General features: G+C 38.7%; 1 protein-coding gene across 1 annotated transcript; it reads right to left on the bottom strand.

Moving 5' to 3' along the window:
* Nucleotides 1–6: 6 nt before the first annotated feature.
* Nucleotides 7–16790, bottom strand: LOC108665480 (propionyl-CoA carboxylase alpha chain, mitochondrial-like). Its single transcript, XM_018152236.2, is given in 14 exon segments — nt 7–2621; nt 3089–3276; nt 3813–3949; nt 4390–4569; nt 4890–5026; nt 5297–5441; nt 5954–6102; nt 6363–6432; nt 6863–7013; nt 8508–8602; nt 8977–9408; nt 12301–12411; nt 15034–15237; nt 16605–16790. Coding segments are annotated over 14 exon segments (2175 nt in total). The 5' UTR covers nt 16665–16790; the 3' UTR covers nt 7–2505.
* Between the last annotated feature and the right edge of the window lie 526 nt (nt 16791–17316).

The raw sequence follows: 17316 nt of genomic DNA, 5'->3' as shown, positions 1-17316 counted from the left end.
ATTTCACAAAAAATTATAGTTTATTAACAGAAAATCAGCCAAAATTCAACGCTCGTCTTTCTACATGATGCTATAAACGGCGTACGAGTATCAATGGGAGCACACACAACAATGGTAATTACGAGTTCACTTCAGAATACCGTGTGGTAAGTAACCAAAATTTCAGTAAATCATGCCCATTAGTAAAGATGCAAATTGTAAAAATGTGCAAGTAAAATAACCCCAAAAAAAGCTTTCACTTAAAACGGCGTTGAAGATTGTTATTAATGGAACTACAAACGATAAATGGCCAATATTGACATGGACATAAAATGGTAAATCTGGAAGTACGAGTACTCAGGGTTTTGAGGTTGATTATAGTTTCGTACTAAATATATCTGGCAGCACAATTAACCACGTTGCCACCACGTTTATTTTTATACCAGATTGCACAAATCTGGCATGTAGAGATGGTGTCAGGTATGGATATTTTCGATTAGGCACATTAGCTAAAGTCTGGTATGATGAGCTGTCGATGATATCCTCGGCCAAAAAGTAGTTGGCAACGCAGCATTTAAGTGCCGGTCAAAATACATTTTGCCTTGATGGTGGCTGGATCATGGCAGCCTCTCGCACCGATAATTCTTACAGTGGTAGCACGACAATATTATCACAAACTTTCTCAAATCAAACTTCGACAACGCAGAAAAATGACGCAAGTTTTCCTATCGCTTCTCGCTCTGAAGCTAGCGAGAAAAGAACACCGTCAACAGTTCAGACGAAAAATATAACAGCAACAGAAAGTCTGAAATGCGAATCGCACATTGGCCGCTTGAACGAGAGACGAGAATGGTCAATGCAAGGAATCCTTCACAATAATTCAAATCCCACGCGGAAGAGCCGTCGATCAACAATCCCAAAAATAGAAACGAGCAAAACAATACTTCTGGATTCCCGAAGAAAAGTAAAAAAGTATACCAGCTGAGATCTGAAAGATTTTAGAGAACTCCCAACGCGTCTTCAGTTCAAGATATTGACCCCATGCAGAGTTCATGTCAGTTTTCATCGTGAAAGCAAATAAGATTCTTTCTCGTTTAGTTAATATCAGTAAATTCATCATATGATCATACATTTGTCAACATGAAAGAAAGAATAAAGAGGCCACCAAGGCTACAGATAAAAGATACATTTACAAATACAGATTGCTTGTTGGTACACAAAAAGGACCACCGAGCCGTGCTCACATATTTTTTAATTATTCAATTGTCATCAAAGAACATTTAACACGTAGCATTGTAGACCAGTGAGAAACAAGCCTCATCGTTCAGCAAAGTAACCAAACAAATTGAAACAACTATTAATAATCTAAAACAAGTCAACAGCAATACAAGTAAATATTCAACACAAGTATCTACAATCATTGAAAAGTTGAAATAATCACACTTATAATTCATTACCATTATGAAACGCTTATAAATGCAAGTCACGTTATGACAAGTGGTCTAAAACACAGCGCAGTTCTATGCTATGTTAATATCACATGCCAATTATAGAACTCAAGAAAATAAATAAATTAAACCATAGATTTTTGAACGTATTACTGGTCATACATGTCTTTCAAGTTGAGAAAAATGCCACGAAGGAAACTAGAAACCGGGATGAAAGCATGCTAAGCTTCTATAACCTAAAAAGCGCTTTCAGCTACCACTGACCTACCACTCAGCTCAACTAGTATAATTTGAACTATGTACAGTAACCTCATAGTAACTATAACGTTCCACGAAAACTCCCAACCCCGCTCTCTAGATTCAATTCAGGTAGTAAATACAAGCAACCAATCAGGTCGCCACAATCCAGTTATTTCGAGATAAAAACAATTCTAAAGTGTGCTTCAAAAAGACAAAGGCATATGATTCAACTTAGTGTCATGGGTGCAGAACAAAACAGGAAGACGTTCATATCTGGAAAATGGACTCTAATATTCGACAGTGAAAGTTGTGTGAAAAAATAATGCAGAGGTGAAAAGCAGGTCATGATCTCATCGTCCAATTCTCATAATTTATGAACACGAGTTAGCATTCGTGTCGAGGGCTAGGTAATATAGCAGCAATTTGTACTTCCATTTCTTAAACTTGTATTACTCGTCACGGCGATCGTGACAGATACCAACTTCAAAAATTAATCATCAAAACGGAATAATCATTCACATAACAATTGTACAGAAAAATATTTGAAACAATTATTCATTTTAAAATGAGAGAATTTTTTTCTGACGAAGCCTTTGGTCTGCGAGTGTCAATGATCAACGCGTACTTTATACACCTCTGAAGGGGCAATATCTGCAGAAAATAGTAGGATTTGTTACTTACGGTTGCTAGCACAGTAAAATCTATAAAAGAAAACATCGGGTATTTTTACGGGAAGAATTTTCCGTGTAAGGGAGTGAGGAACTTCTCGTGGCCTTCCGCACATTTCCGCCCCAAACGCGAGAGAAAATTTTCCAAATTAAACCAAAGATTTTCAGAATCACTCGAGCTCGACAAGAACTTCCTCTTCATCGACGGTTTGGCCGACCTTAATGTTGACAGCTTTCACCTTCCCTGAAGCGGCCACAGTCAACGAGTTCTGCATCTTCATGGCCTCTGTAGGTCATCGGCAAGATATCAATGCCACGAACTAGATCTTAAACCAAAATGCTAGCCTTTAATCATTTCCTCTCAGCTAATCTATGTACATTGAGGATATAATGTATGTATTTACAATGAATTTAGATAATATACACCCAGAGGCAATACGTCACACGAGTGTAGTGAAAACATGTTCACCATAAATAATACTACCATGACTCCATACAGAAAGTGTCCGTCTGTTGAACATTTCCAAGGGTAAAACATTCGATCGAGAGTGAAGTAAAGAAAAACACACGTGCGTGAACATTTGACTTGAATTTAAATGCAAGCTAGAAGAACATATGGTATTACACCTAAAATTCTGAATTCACAAAAAATTTTACACATTTCAATGAAATGCCAAAAATTTATATGGAACGATGTTCTTAATACCCATGTGTGACTACATAGAAACTGTGAGTTACTGGAAACAGTCTCACCGATGACACAAAGCTCCTGTCCTTCAGCCACCATGTCGCCGACCTGACAGGACACGTTCTTAACAAGTCCCGGCATGGGAGATACGACCATCTTGCTCTCATCAGCCACGGTCTTTTCGGGCATCATGTTGAGGTATTCGTGAGCGAGCTTCGACACAACGCGAGCTTGAAATGCAGTTCCTTTGTATCTGAAATGTACAGAAAATTTCATCAAACTTCCGTTATCGATGCAATGGCCGAAGTCTTGCTTGAAGACGGCCGTGCAGAGAAGTAAAATTATTGTGAGGCAATTTATAAAATAAAATCCTGGCTTGATACCTGCAAAATTTTTTGAAAAATATCGACTCATCAAACCTTATTGATCCTCTAATCTTGGCTGGATTATCATTGAGAGGATGCACAAGCCTTAAACAATGAAAATTTTGCAAAGACAATGGAAGACATTATTGCCGCACTCCCAGGGGTGATTTATTGAAATTACTGACGCCAAGTATGGATCCACCCTTTAAAATTATGATTAATTCTATGGTAACTATATTGATGGTTTAATGAAATTTCTCTAATTCGCTGCATCTTTACTTTACGACTCCGAGGGGGACGAAAAATCAAAATCCTTTCCTTTAGCAGTGGTCACAAGTTCATTTGCAGGGAAGGATTTCCCGAGCAGGAGGTTAATTGCAGTATTGAATGCGTATTAGTTATCAGCGTTGCAAACACTGCTCACCTGATTCTGATTCCTCCAGCCATATCCATCCTTATGAGCTGCATGGTCTCGTGGTTATCGTTGACTTTCGCCTCCAGAAGTGGGCTCGCTAAATCGAACGAGCCGCTTACGATCGCCTCTCTTCCGCCAATTTCAGTCTGCATTTAAAATATGGAGATTAAACAACCGAGAACAATATCTCAGTAGCTAACATTGGAAAATTCGTTACAAATAGTTGCATTTGCACTGCAAAACTCGCGCATGAGAAGACCAACATTAAATAAACAAGTCTTCCAAGAGGCTGGATTAAATTGCTTCCCTTCACGATAAATTTCTTGAGACAAATAATTTAATGAACAATTCATATGTTTAAACACAGGAGTAAAATATATATTCAGTATATATTATATATTCAAAATAAAATATTCAAAACACTCGTGTAAAATCAACAAGATAAAGTGACACAACATTATGAACTGAATAAGCATTCGTCGATGAAGTTACTTAAAAATGCGCCGTAAAAAGACCTTAAATTTCGCATGGTTGAAGTAACCAGCACCATGCCTGTTCTCGAATACACGAAGTTGTACCCACGTACCCTGAAATTGTAGCCGTCTCTGTAGACGGTGACAGGCGTGTGCTCGCCCCCCACAGAAGCTACCACTTCCCATCGGGTAGGCGAGCGGTCACGCGACTTCTGACGAGTGCGGTTGCGGATTTGGCGGTTACGTAGCAACTCCTTGGCGTGCACGCATCCCAGCATGGAGATCAGTTCGAACTGCAACACGGTTTTAAATGTTAGTTAGGCAACACAAGTCTGGAGTAATTTACGAGCCTTCGTTTGAAGCTAATCAAAAAATTTCCTAAATTTGAATACTTAGCTAAGGAAAAATTAATAAACAAGAAAAAGTAATCAAAATTTCCGGAGAAACGAAAGACGCATCCATTATTTAGCACTATATCTATATTGAGTAGTATTGTTATATATATTATGTAATTATTATATAATATTATTGTTATATATATTAGTATTGTTGAGCACTGTATATTAGCACTATGTGATAATATCAGAATAAAATTTGATAGAGGTGATGCAACCTTTTCATCATCAGAGAGTTGCTTGCCCTTGAAGCCATCGGGGTAGACCTCAGGCAGGTAGTTCGTCGAGATGTCACCTTTGCAGAACCTCTCTTCCGTTAGGATGTCACGCAGCAGGGGAATATTGTGAGTCACGCCTGTGGCAAAATTTTTCATTTTGAGAAGGATTGACGAGTCTACTTCTGATTTTTCAGAAAGGGAGGAGTATCTCCATTGGCCATAAATAAAAACATTTTCTTTCTATGTAAGTTGTCAGAGACGAATCAGAGAATTCAGAGAAGTTGACATAAATAAGAGAAACAAATATCTTTGTATGAAATTTGACATTAAGAAGAAACAAACAAATAGACAGTCAAATATCTAGCAAAAATAAATGAAATCCAGCACAACCAGCCCTCTGTAAGGACCTCGGATGACGTAGGCGTCGAGGGCTTTGATGGAGGTCCGGATGGCCTCTTCCCTTGTGTCACCGTAGCACACGAGCTTGCAGATCATCGCATCGTAGTAGATGCTGATGTTGCTGCCTTCTTCCACGCCGCTGTCGCACCGAACCTGTACATCCATGGAATACTTTCATGCACAAACGAGCGAACTGAATTGTACATTGATCACGCATATTTTCCTAAATTAACTCAAAAGCCAGCGTGCACCTTAGAAAAAGCGCGCGATGGGAGAAGGGAATAATGAGACTATTGGCGTTTCTCTGCTTAGTAAGTAGATGAAATAGTTAAAGTAGACGATAAATATTGCAGAACACTTAAAGAAATACTAGGATCTCATTAAAAGTTTCTAGAATTTTTTCCTAGATGAACTGTGCGTCTTGAAATTCACTAATCCTAGCTGTGTCTTAGTGGAAATTTATCTAATTTGTCTCCTTTAAGCAAACTGACCAGAAAATATACAAATATACTCTAACTGATTTTCTTGATCGATGAATGTTAATAATTGTAGTTTCACTCCTAAAAGTTAATCGAAAATCCTTCAAAGGAAAAAAGAGAACGTGTTTCCAATGCGGCGCCACAAAAACAGAACTCAATTATTCTGTGGTTGACAACCGCAATGACCTTATCAATGTGCAGGGGCTCCTGGTAGCGCGAGAGTCGGCCTATGGATGGCAGGCCGAAGCTTTTGAAGGGATCCTCAGCGTACACGCGGCTCTCGATGGCCCAGCCTCTGATTTGCACGTCCTCCTGACGCAGCTTCAGAGGGTGGCCTGGAAGTTGGACATCACAAGTACATAGCGCATTCCGGATAAAAAATTGCAACTTATCAAATACCCTGACAATTCAATACCAACTTGAAAATAAATAGTACGTCAGAATATATTAAAGTAAGCATTTGAACAGTCATTTTTAAAGTCAAACTATCGTTCGCCCCCACAATCTTACTTGCCATGTGTAGTTTCGATAACAAAATTATTTTCAAGCGGCCGTCTGCGCCTAAGTTCTAAAACACTCCATCCAGTTAACGAACCTTTAGCCACTCTGATCATCTGATGCACGAGGTCGACACCCGTGATGCATTCAGTGATGGGATGCTCTACCTGCCCAACATCAAACGTACATTAAACATCGATAATAGATAGGTAGTGAATGAGCAATCAATATTTGTTTTTTTAAAAGATTTGTGATTAAACGTCATGTATACATTTGAATCAGCCGGGAAGAAAGACGGTTATTAAATAAAAACCTATGTAATAATAGCAAGTAATTTTGAGTCGCAATGGAGCACGTTCATTGCAAACATAACTTATGTAATGATAGAAAGTGTGTTAGCACATCAGAGGCCTTGTGAAATGCCGAGTATTGGACGTAATAACTAAATGAACTCGAGCGAACACAACAGACGCATCATTGTTAACAAAACTCGAGCGAAAATAGAAAGTGTACAAGCTCTTCAGAGGCCTAACAAAATGCCGAATGTTATACATAATAAATACGTGAACTCATGAGAACTATAGGCGCAGGAGGGACCTGTAGTCTAGTGTTCATCTCGAGGAAGTAGAAGTTCTTCTTGGAGTCTACGAGGAACTCGACTGTGCCGGCCGAGGAGTAGCCGATGTTCTTGGCCAGCGACACTGCCTGCGCGCCCATCGCAGCCCGCGTCGCCGCGTCCAGGAATACGCTGCGAATACCGTGTAGAGTTACGTGGGCACGAATATGCTGAGGGTAGCGTGAAAGATTGGGAGGGCATGAATACACTGCGTGTAGCGTGTGGTGTGCATTGAGAAGCAGCAACACGCTGCGTGTGACGTGTATGAACGTGGGTAGGGTGTGAAGAGCAGGAGCACGCTGCACATGCGGCTGATGCACTGACGTCCGTTTTGCGTAGGGAGATATACAGGGTGTCCCAAAAAAACGATACCCAAATTTGAATGGCTGTAACTCGAAAAAAATAGAGATAAAAAATTTTGGAAGGTCAGGATTTGTTTCCTATGTTTTTCTGCATCTCTCCACCAAAAATCAGACAGATCGATGTAGCCATAAGCGTTTGATAGAACTTTCAGTGACATGTGCTAAAATCGTGCTTGCGCAAAGTTTTAGTAAGATCATTTTGCATACTCATTACTTGCATTTTTTCATAAATGAGAAAATGCGCTAAAAAATAAAACAGCGGAAAGAAAACATGTCAAGACAACGTAATGATTATGCAAAATGATCTTACTAAAACTTTGCGCAAGCACGATTTTAGCACATGTCACTGAAAGTTCTATCAAACGCTTATGGCTACATCGATCTGTCTGATTTTCGGTGGAGAGATGGAGAAAAACATAGGGAACAAATTCTGACCTTTCAAATTTTTTTAACTCTATTACATTTCGAGTTACAGCCATTCAAAGTTGGGTATCGTTTTTTTTGGGACACCCTGTATACATACAGCCCAAAAAATACGAGTGAGTGGTCATTTACGCATCGCATTCTGGGTGAGTATGGGTGGGAATGTCGATGCCAAGAGAGCGACAGGTGATGAGATCAATAAGGCGAAGTTGGAGCTGTGATGAAAGTGTATGCATGAAAGAGGCAGGAGGCTAGGAGTTGGAGGGTCTTGGTTGCGTCAGAGGCGGGACAAAGCAAAAGAAGCAAGTGGATGTAAAGGGGATGCAAGAAAAGGTTTTTCAAGTTCTTAATAGAAATTTTTGCTACCAGTACATTAGAAAAAATTATGTAAGATTAAGCATAACATGATTAGGGTTAGTTGTATCCAGCTCGAGCACAGGCGTCCTTCGTAGGAATGGCATTGAATAAGATACAATTTGTTCTTTCCTTCGGTCATTAGAATGGAGTTGTGGAGAGCAAACAGTCTAAACAGTGGCATGCCAGACGAGCTGAATGGTCATTAATGAAATATCGACATAATGACAACACACAAGAAGATAGGTCAATCTCTACGGCGGCAAAGCACTTGAGAGAGATTTAAGAGTATCTATGATCCCTACATAAGTCTCGCAAGTTAGGAGTTACCTACATAAGTCTCGCAAGTTAGGAGTATCAAGGATACAAAGGTCCGTAATTGAGTTAGTCGTATATAGTATACCTAGGCTTTATAAGTGAGTTAGGCGTATACAGGATACACGAGCTCTATGTGAGAAAATATTTAGCGCTAGGTGAGAGCCTTCACCTCGGTGCTTCTTCTATGACTTTCTGGTTGCGGCGCTGTATTGAACACTCGCGCTCGTTGAGGTAGATTGCGTTGCCATGTTTGTCCCCAAGAACCTGCAACGCCAAACAGCAGTCAAATACATTGAGCACGTGAATTTCATTGATTTAAATTTTACTTCTCATAGTTTGACACCATTAAAGATCAGTTCAAAATGAAAATGTTCGTTGAGTTTCATGAATAATGGTTTGCAGGAGTTTCATTAATTAAATTTCACAAATCACTATGACACATGTGTCATGGAGTAACTTATCTAATGTCGATTAGTGAGTCAGAAGCCCAAATTCCAACTTGTTAAGTTTAACACTGCTGTACTTAAATTTATTTTAGACTGATACAAAATGATAAAACACAATTAAGGGCAGGTGGCAAAATTTCTTCGAAGCTACACAATCAACACTGATAGCGTAACGAGGTGCATTCTACTCACCTGTATCTCGATATGCCGTGGCTTGTCGACAAACTTCTCCACAAGTATCCTATCGTCTCCGAAACTAGACGCTGCCTCTTGTGACGAGAGCTTGAATCCTTCCCTGGCCTGCTGGTCGTCCCAAGCGATCCTCATGCCCTTACCGCCGCCTCCTGCCGACGCCTTGATCATCACCGGGTAGCCGATCTCACGAGCGATCCGCACGCACGCTTCCGCGTCTTCTACGATGCCGTCGTATCCTGTAGTAAGGTGAAGCTCAATTCAATTAATCTTCATCACAGCACTAATTTCAGTTTTTATGGATGTGACTGAGTGAGTGAATAGCCAAGATAATACCTCGTGCTTCAAGGAAAATGCAGCTGTTTTCGAAGGTGCAGTGAATGAAGATAAAACCGTATCGAGGATACCACTGTTACTACCTGGGGCTATGAACTTTTACGATGTCGTCATGTCTCACGGACGGATGTGACTGCGTTGGGTGAATGGTTGAAGTAAATATGGTAAATGCAACAGTGTTGGAAATTGATATGCATTTAAATACTGGCGTATTCTTAGTCCGAATATGTTCTAGCGAGTGCACATTAAAATCGCTGCTCCGCTCAACGAATGTGAAAGTCACAATATAGGCGTTACTAGATGCACACTGGGATGAACTAAACTATGAATGAATAACTGTCTCTTCATAAGTGGTTTCTTCCGCCTATTATAGCGATAGAGGAAAACAGTGAGGATCTGCTCTAGGAGAGGGTGCAATGTTGGTGCTATACATATGAGAATTAATTTCATATTACATCAAATCAACAATATAATCATATATCGAATGAATCAATATAACAGAATTTAGACATACACAGCTGATAAGTGATGATTACGGTTAAACTATGCTAATTTGGGTAAATATGGCAAGCAATTATGAGTGAGGATTTGTTCACCAAAGATGATGTTAACAATAGTCGCCGTAGCAAGTCGTTTCGACTGAAAGTTACTGAAACTAGGGATAGTGCACTGTTGAAAAAAAAAAAACGGTGAAAAAACGGTCCCACTGGCATTCTAGTGGCCGGTCGCCCCGTGAAAATAAGCTGTTTGGCCGTTTTTATCAGATGTTTCACGGATTTCTAGTGTTAAATTAGAATAAAAACGGCGACACGGTGTGTCTTTTCACGTGCCGACCGGCCACTGAAACGCCGGTAATAACGTTAACGGTAATTTTTCTAACAGTGTGATGGCCACAACAACAAGTCGTTTGGACTAAAGCCCCGTCCACACGCTCAAACTTATCGTCAGTCTTGCATGTCATGCCAGGTTTGACCAACAAGACGGAGCGTGTGGACTGTGGACGCTCAAAGTTTGACGTCTTGCAAGACGGGTGGGCGGAGTTGAGGTTTGACAAACCTGGAAAAGACGGACTGACGAGACCTTTGGGTTCATGCAAGACTGACGATAAGTTTGAGTGTGTGGAAGGGCAACCGACAAATTGGTCAAACTTTTACTCTATCTCAGTCTATATTGATATTGAGAGCTGACATTGTTCCTCGCTAGCTCTAGTTTTTAATATCTCAAGATATCCGACACTGGTTTCACGATTTCTTTTGGTGAGTTTATCGAATTATATCGTAGTTTCCCTTGTTTGTGGTAAATTCAATCAAAAAGCTACAGTGACGAGAATAAGAGAACACTGGCATATGCGACATTGATTAGTGCAAAGAAGTTGATCCTACAGCAAACAAAGACTTTGTAACGAAGAAAATAAACTCTATTTCGAAAAGAATGTGTCAAAATGAAGTCGTCAAAGCGGACTGGAGCTAGTAGAGATGTTGTCTATCAACCCTCATTGTGGTATTTTTTTAAAACCATTTTCGGAACCACCGCGCACGTTTGCAGCGCTTTAACCTAATTTTGATGGTACAAACTGCGATCACTGCAGCGAGCAGCACTAGCTCCTTCATTGCCACGAGCGCACAAGACTGAAGGAAAGTTTGAGCGTGTGGACGCTCGTCAGTCTTCCGTCTTGTCAGTCAAACTTTGGCGTGACATGCAAGACTGACGATTAGTTTGAGCGTGTGGACGGGACTAAAAGTGTGCTCACCAGGGATAGTGTTGACTTTAGCAGCAATTATTATTATTAATTATTATAATTAATATCATTAATAAATTATTATTATTAATATTAATATAAAACGCCACAAAAATTCAGCATTTCTCTATTGAAAACGTTTTGGAGACCAGCTCCATCGTCAATTCGATAAATCTAGAACACAAATACAGTCAGAAAATTAATAAAGTTTGGAGTCATAAGAAAAAAAACCGAAACGTTTTCAATAGAGAAATACTGAATTTTTGTGGCGTTTTCTTCGCTTTAAAATTATTATTATTATATTATACGCGAGATACATAAAACTTATATGTTCGATATGTGATAGACGAGGTGTGGTCTCAAGTATCTTATCTCTTTTACATAAGCTGAAATGATTGATACGTCGGATGCAAACCCTAATCCTTCGCAGAGCAGCCTAATTGAAAGACAACTTCAATCTCATTCAATGTAGAAACTTTTGGAAGTGAGTGATTATCGGATATGCTAATGCATTGCGCAACGTGTCTTCACTCCACGCCAATTAGTTAGCTTTTAGAGGCAGTTACAGCTTGTGAAGTAACCATAAGTTACACGGAGTCATGTCTAGTTAGAAGGGAGTCATTTACCTGACCAAATGAGCGGTGCTTTTCTAATACACCCCATATGCTGTGATATTTAAGATAACATATCATGATTCACATATAATCAGACGCCATTATTCAGATTGTAACATGTACAAATCAATCAATAAAAGAATCAATCTCCTATCATAGAGACTCAACTTAAGATGCCTATTCAACCAACTGTATTACTTACGAGAGAAATTTTCAGTCAGATCTGTGTTTCACACGTAAAATAATACGGTGTTTTTTTTCAATACAACTACATTCTGAACAGTGAAGATCAATCAATCGGATCGGACCTCCTCATCTCGATCAAAATGGGAGCGAAAATGTTTCGATTTACGAAAATTTAACCCAAATAAGCAGGAGGCCTAAGTGACCATTTTAAGTTAGATCTGTGTTTCACACGTTAAATAATATAGTTGCTTTTTTCAATACAACTATATTTCTGAACAGCGAAGATTACTAAAATCAATAGGGTCTCCCCTTAACGGGAGCGAACATATTTTGTGATCAAAACGGGAACGAACATGTTTTGATTTCCGAAAATTTAACCCAAATAAGCAGGTGACCTGATCAACAGTAATGAACTGTATTTCCATATCAAGTTAAGGAGGCAGAACTGACATCGGCCTTGGTAGCGTGGATGGCGTCGAGGATCCTGTCGACGCGCAGGTAAGAATCCTTCACCTGCGCAGTGCCCAGACATACGGCCTCGTCCGCCATCTTTACGTGAGGCTGAAACACGAAATTTCAGTTAATTTATAAACATTACCAGGATGAACATGGATAATATGACAATTTTATATTCGATTACAGTTTCTATTCTTCTTCTTTCTAGAAAAAAAACGTTGAGTTAGATTTTCTTCTCATAATAGCCAAAAAATTAGATCAGTATTCACTGCAATGAATGACAGAGAGCGCATTTTCTTGTCCGTCCGTGACGTGAAGTCACGGACGGACGGATGTGAAGAGCACAATAGCGCCTTTTTTCAATGAGAAAATACGCTAAAAATAACCCTATTTTATATCAGGATTGTCACTAGTCTTCTTTTTCATACTTTCACAATTTGACGGACATGGACTTAGGGGCAAACACAATCAAATGCTTTACTTTGAACAAACCTCACCGCGCCATCGAGAGCAGGTTTAACCAAGGAAACGATAAAACGATGTGATGAACGATTTAATTTTATAATCCCAAATTAAAGAGTTAGAAAAAAGTGCGTACTAAAACATTACAATGCATAGGCCAAGAACATAACCGTACAATGAAAGCGAATACTGATGATGAAATTCATCAGATTAACACAACAGTCTAAAATTAGCAAGAGACATGGAAAATATTTAATAGCTCTAATAGCTTGGCTTTTTAATAAAAGGAAACCCAATTTGAATGTGGCCTCAGGGTTGTCTTCGCAATTAAACCAGCACACAAGCGATCAAATTGCCATTGAATTGTCTCTTAACCCTCTACCGCCGTATGCCACTCTCCGGGAACATAACTTTCAACTTGAATCATACGTAAACTATTGAGTGTAGCAACCTGAGGACGCTCGTACGCAACAGAGAACATTTTAGAACTGTCGTACGTGGCGGCAACCATCAGTGCAAGTCATTTTGCGCTCACTAGAACATTTTAACTGCCAAATAAGGTATAGCTTGTAACTTCTCAGTAACATCGTCGAGTGCGACCTTTTCCTTTTTTCGGTCGAGACTTAATTTTTTCAGTTAGGACCATTGAAGTAATTTAGAATATCCAGCGTTAGAATTGTATTTACCTAAGCAATATATGACAAGATACTGGTAAATAATTAGTTATGAAGTTAGTATTTTCACATTAGTTGGCGTGTTACGTTCACATGACTTGGTATTAAATCATCACGCAAGATCTCTTTGCTCGAGTACCGGAATGCACGCAACACGTTTATCTAAGATACCAGGTGATTCAAAAAACGACTCTCAACACGAAATATAAATTAGATGTAACTTTTTATTTAATTTAAATCCATTATCTAAATGATTGCACTGAAATTAATCTTTCCCGCTACTAAAGGAAGATTTGATACTTTTACTCACAACACTCACGAGTTTATTCGTACAAAGGGGTATCCCTAAATGGTAAAAGAAAATAATGGTTCTTAGTAGAAGAGCAATTGATCGTGAGAATTTTGTGAATATGTGACTAATGCAGTAGCAAGAAGAGGAAAAAACGAGAAGGCGGTAATTCAAGTATATTTTACAACAGTTAATTCATTGAAAGACCGAATATCTAATAATTCACGGAAAACTATTTATCTATCACGCAGAAATTATTTTAAAAAGGAGGCAAAAATAGTTTCTTTAGCGGTCAAGGGTGACCAAAAAGTTAAGAACTTAGCAGCAACGATTGCGTGGATTGATCACGAGATGACACAGTGTCGGGCAGCGGGCAAGACAGAGACGCTACACACGAGCCATGCAAACTTGATACCTAAGCTTAAGGTCAGCGCATACACCTGATACATCTGATAGTTTGCTATATATAAATTAACTAACATATAATATACTGAAATATTTTGGTAGGATTATGTATAATAAGATAACCCGTAATGTCGGATCATGTATAATACGGCAACCCATAATGTCGAATTATGTATAATGCGGCAACCCATAATGTCGAATTATGTATAATGCGGCAGTATGGGTTGCCGCATTATACATAATTCGACATTATGNGTCGGATTATGTATAATACGGCAACACATACGGTAATGTCGGTTTATGTATAATATGGCAACACATAATGTCGGATTATGTATAATACGGCAACACATAATGCAGGTTTATGTATAATATGGCAACACATAATGTCGGATTATGTATAATACGGCAACACATAATGTCGGATTATGTATAATGCGGCAATCCATAATACTGCATGGCACGATAGCGAGAGACTAGGATGTGAACTAAGACCCTAGGATTCAAAGATCTTCCATCAAAATATGATAATTCGTTAAAATTATACAAAAAAATATAAAATCTTTACGATTAAAGGATCATGGCCTCTAAATCTACAACACTGTCTAACATTTTGGACCACAACGCACACGGTGTCAACTTAAATGCTTAATACTACTTAATACATACAGGATTAATTAATGACAATCATTAGATTAATAATACATAACAGCAAGAGAACAAGTAACGAGAAAAAAATATAACTCAGTACTCACTGCAGTGAGTGACAGAGAGCGCATTTTCTCGTCGACTAAAATTTGGGGTCACGGACGGACGGACAGACAGACAGATGGACATGGCGAGCACAATAGTGCATTTTTTCCATAAATGAGAAAATGCGCTAAAAAAAAGACTCACGGCATAGGAGTCGACATCGGAGTGCACGGCTACGGTCTTGATGCCCATGAGGCGAGCGGTGCGGATGACGCGACAGGCGATCTCCCCTCGGTTGGCCACAAGGATCTTGCTGAAGGTCTCCTCCGAGGGATCTATTGGATCTGCTGTGTAGATCTTCGACGATATGCATCGTCTGCTGGCCCTGTGCCATGATGACTGGTGTGTCTGTGGGAGAGAAATAAGTGCGCCGGATAACCGATGACGAATTGTTCGCTTAATACGTTAGCAAGTAATAGATGCTAGTATGGGTGTGTCTGAAGGCAAAGTATGCTCGTATGATACGTGTGAATACACCAGCGAGTAATAGATGGTAGTATGGATGCGTCTAAAGGTAAAGTATGCTCGTATGATACGTGTGATTGTAATAAGTGATTTATGAATGCAACTATGGATAATGGGCGCTTGAATATACAGTGGGGGGAAATAAAGATTCGTACACTTGAAAAATCGTAATTTAATGTATGTGTGTACACAAACTTAACAGGAAAAGTGATTTAAATTATGTATAGAGACTCATAGTATTCAAAAATACTATCAAAAGAAATTAAATCTCAATGCAACATGGCTGCTCGTAATAATGCATCTTATGGTAATGGCTGTTCGTAATAATGCATCTTATGGTAATGGCTGTTCGTAATAATGCATCTTATGGTAATGGCTGTTCGTAATAATGCATCTTATGGTAATGGCTGCTCGTAATAATGCATCTTATGGTAATGGCTGCTCGTAATAATGCATTCCAGTGTACAAACTGTAAGAATCTCCAGCCCCTCATGATCAGAACATTCATGAGCTTAATGGATTCTCTTATGAAGAATATATCGCAGTTGTGGATGCTAATCTGACTACCACCACACCGGAAAGTAACGGTGACCCAGAGAGCTTGCTTGACACATCCCTCATTCTTACATAAATATACATATATTCTTCAACATGGTCCCGAATGGTCTTAGGCTACAACTTTGGAGGGTGGAGCGAATGTCACAGAAAACAATTTCTGAACAGCTTAAAAAATTCCCTGAAGTTCATTCCAGGATTTTTAAACATCTTAATATATTATTTGTGACTGTCTCTAAGCACTCATGCCTTAGGTTTGTGACATACAGCTGGGATTTTAATGTCATGGCAATTGTCATATTTGAAGAACTTGTTGAGTGCTTAAAACATTGCTGCTACAGGCTTAAAGATTATATAAAGTCTTCAAGTATATATAAATGCCTTTCCGCATGAACTAATGCTCCAAACACAAATGTGTCGAAATAAATAGGATAGATTTTGCAGCTTGGGGGAAAGTTTTGCAGCTTATTTTAATACAAAAAATTTCGAAGACATAAATTGTCGGTTTCTCAAATAAGAATTTACACTATATTTTTATAATCTGTACACAAATATACCTAGTTCAGGTATTCACTGACTTTTTGTTGCAATGGACATTTACAAGTTTTTGAAAAAGAAACAACTTTCATATTCATTAATTAAATATTACAGTATATTTTATATGAAAATAAGTTAACATATTGTGGCTAACTCACCTTTTTGAAAAAGCATGCATGGCAATCCCACTTTGATAGTAATTTGAGATATGAGGACATTATTAGAAAATTTTAAACAACCGATAAAGATAATCTGAAACAGATCTCTGTCAAGTTGTGTTGATCTCTAATTAATTATTAAATATATATATAGGTATTAATATACATGAAGCCTTTACTCATCCCTGGAAAGGAACAAAGTATGCACATGAAAAATTAATGATCTTGACAAGTTAAGCTTAAATATCAGATAAATACCACCTAGTATCACTGCAGAATCCTGCTCATTGAGTATCATCTCAGCAGCTGATGGTGTAGTTCATCTAAGCAGGCAAAATTTCCACAACTTGACCAATAATATTTTCTGCACTTGAGAAATCACAAAACTAACAGCTCTTAAACTTCAAGGAATAAGAAGTTATATTACTAAGTTATTAACATAGACTACCATATATGCTACATATGTATGATGATTATTATAATGTAATATACATATACATATGTAATGATCATTTCATCTATTCATCAGGATACCCATCCCAGAAAATTACAATATTGGATTTGGATTGGAGCAAGTGAGGGAAACATCTTCCTTTTGCCTTTAGGGCCGCTACTAGAGCTTTCTGCTTCCCCGCCACTTCCGGAACCATGAGATTCCTGCTAGATGAATTACCTCCTATCTAATTGTTAACAATAGTGCACAATCCAATGA

This window comes from Hyalella azteca, unplaced genomic scaffold (assembly GCF_000764305.2).
Source record: "Hyalella azteca isolate HAZT.00-mixed unplaced genomic scaffold, Hazt_2.0.2 contig4447, whole genome shotgun sequence".
Taxonomy (NCBI): Eukaryota; Metazoa; Arthropoda; class Malacostraca; order Amphipoda; family Hyalellidae; genus Hyalella; species Hyalella azteca.
The sequence above is the reverse complement of the archived record's forward strand: the minus strand, read 5'-3'. Positions and strand labels throughout refer to the sequence as shown.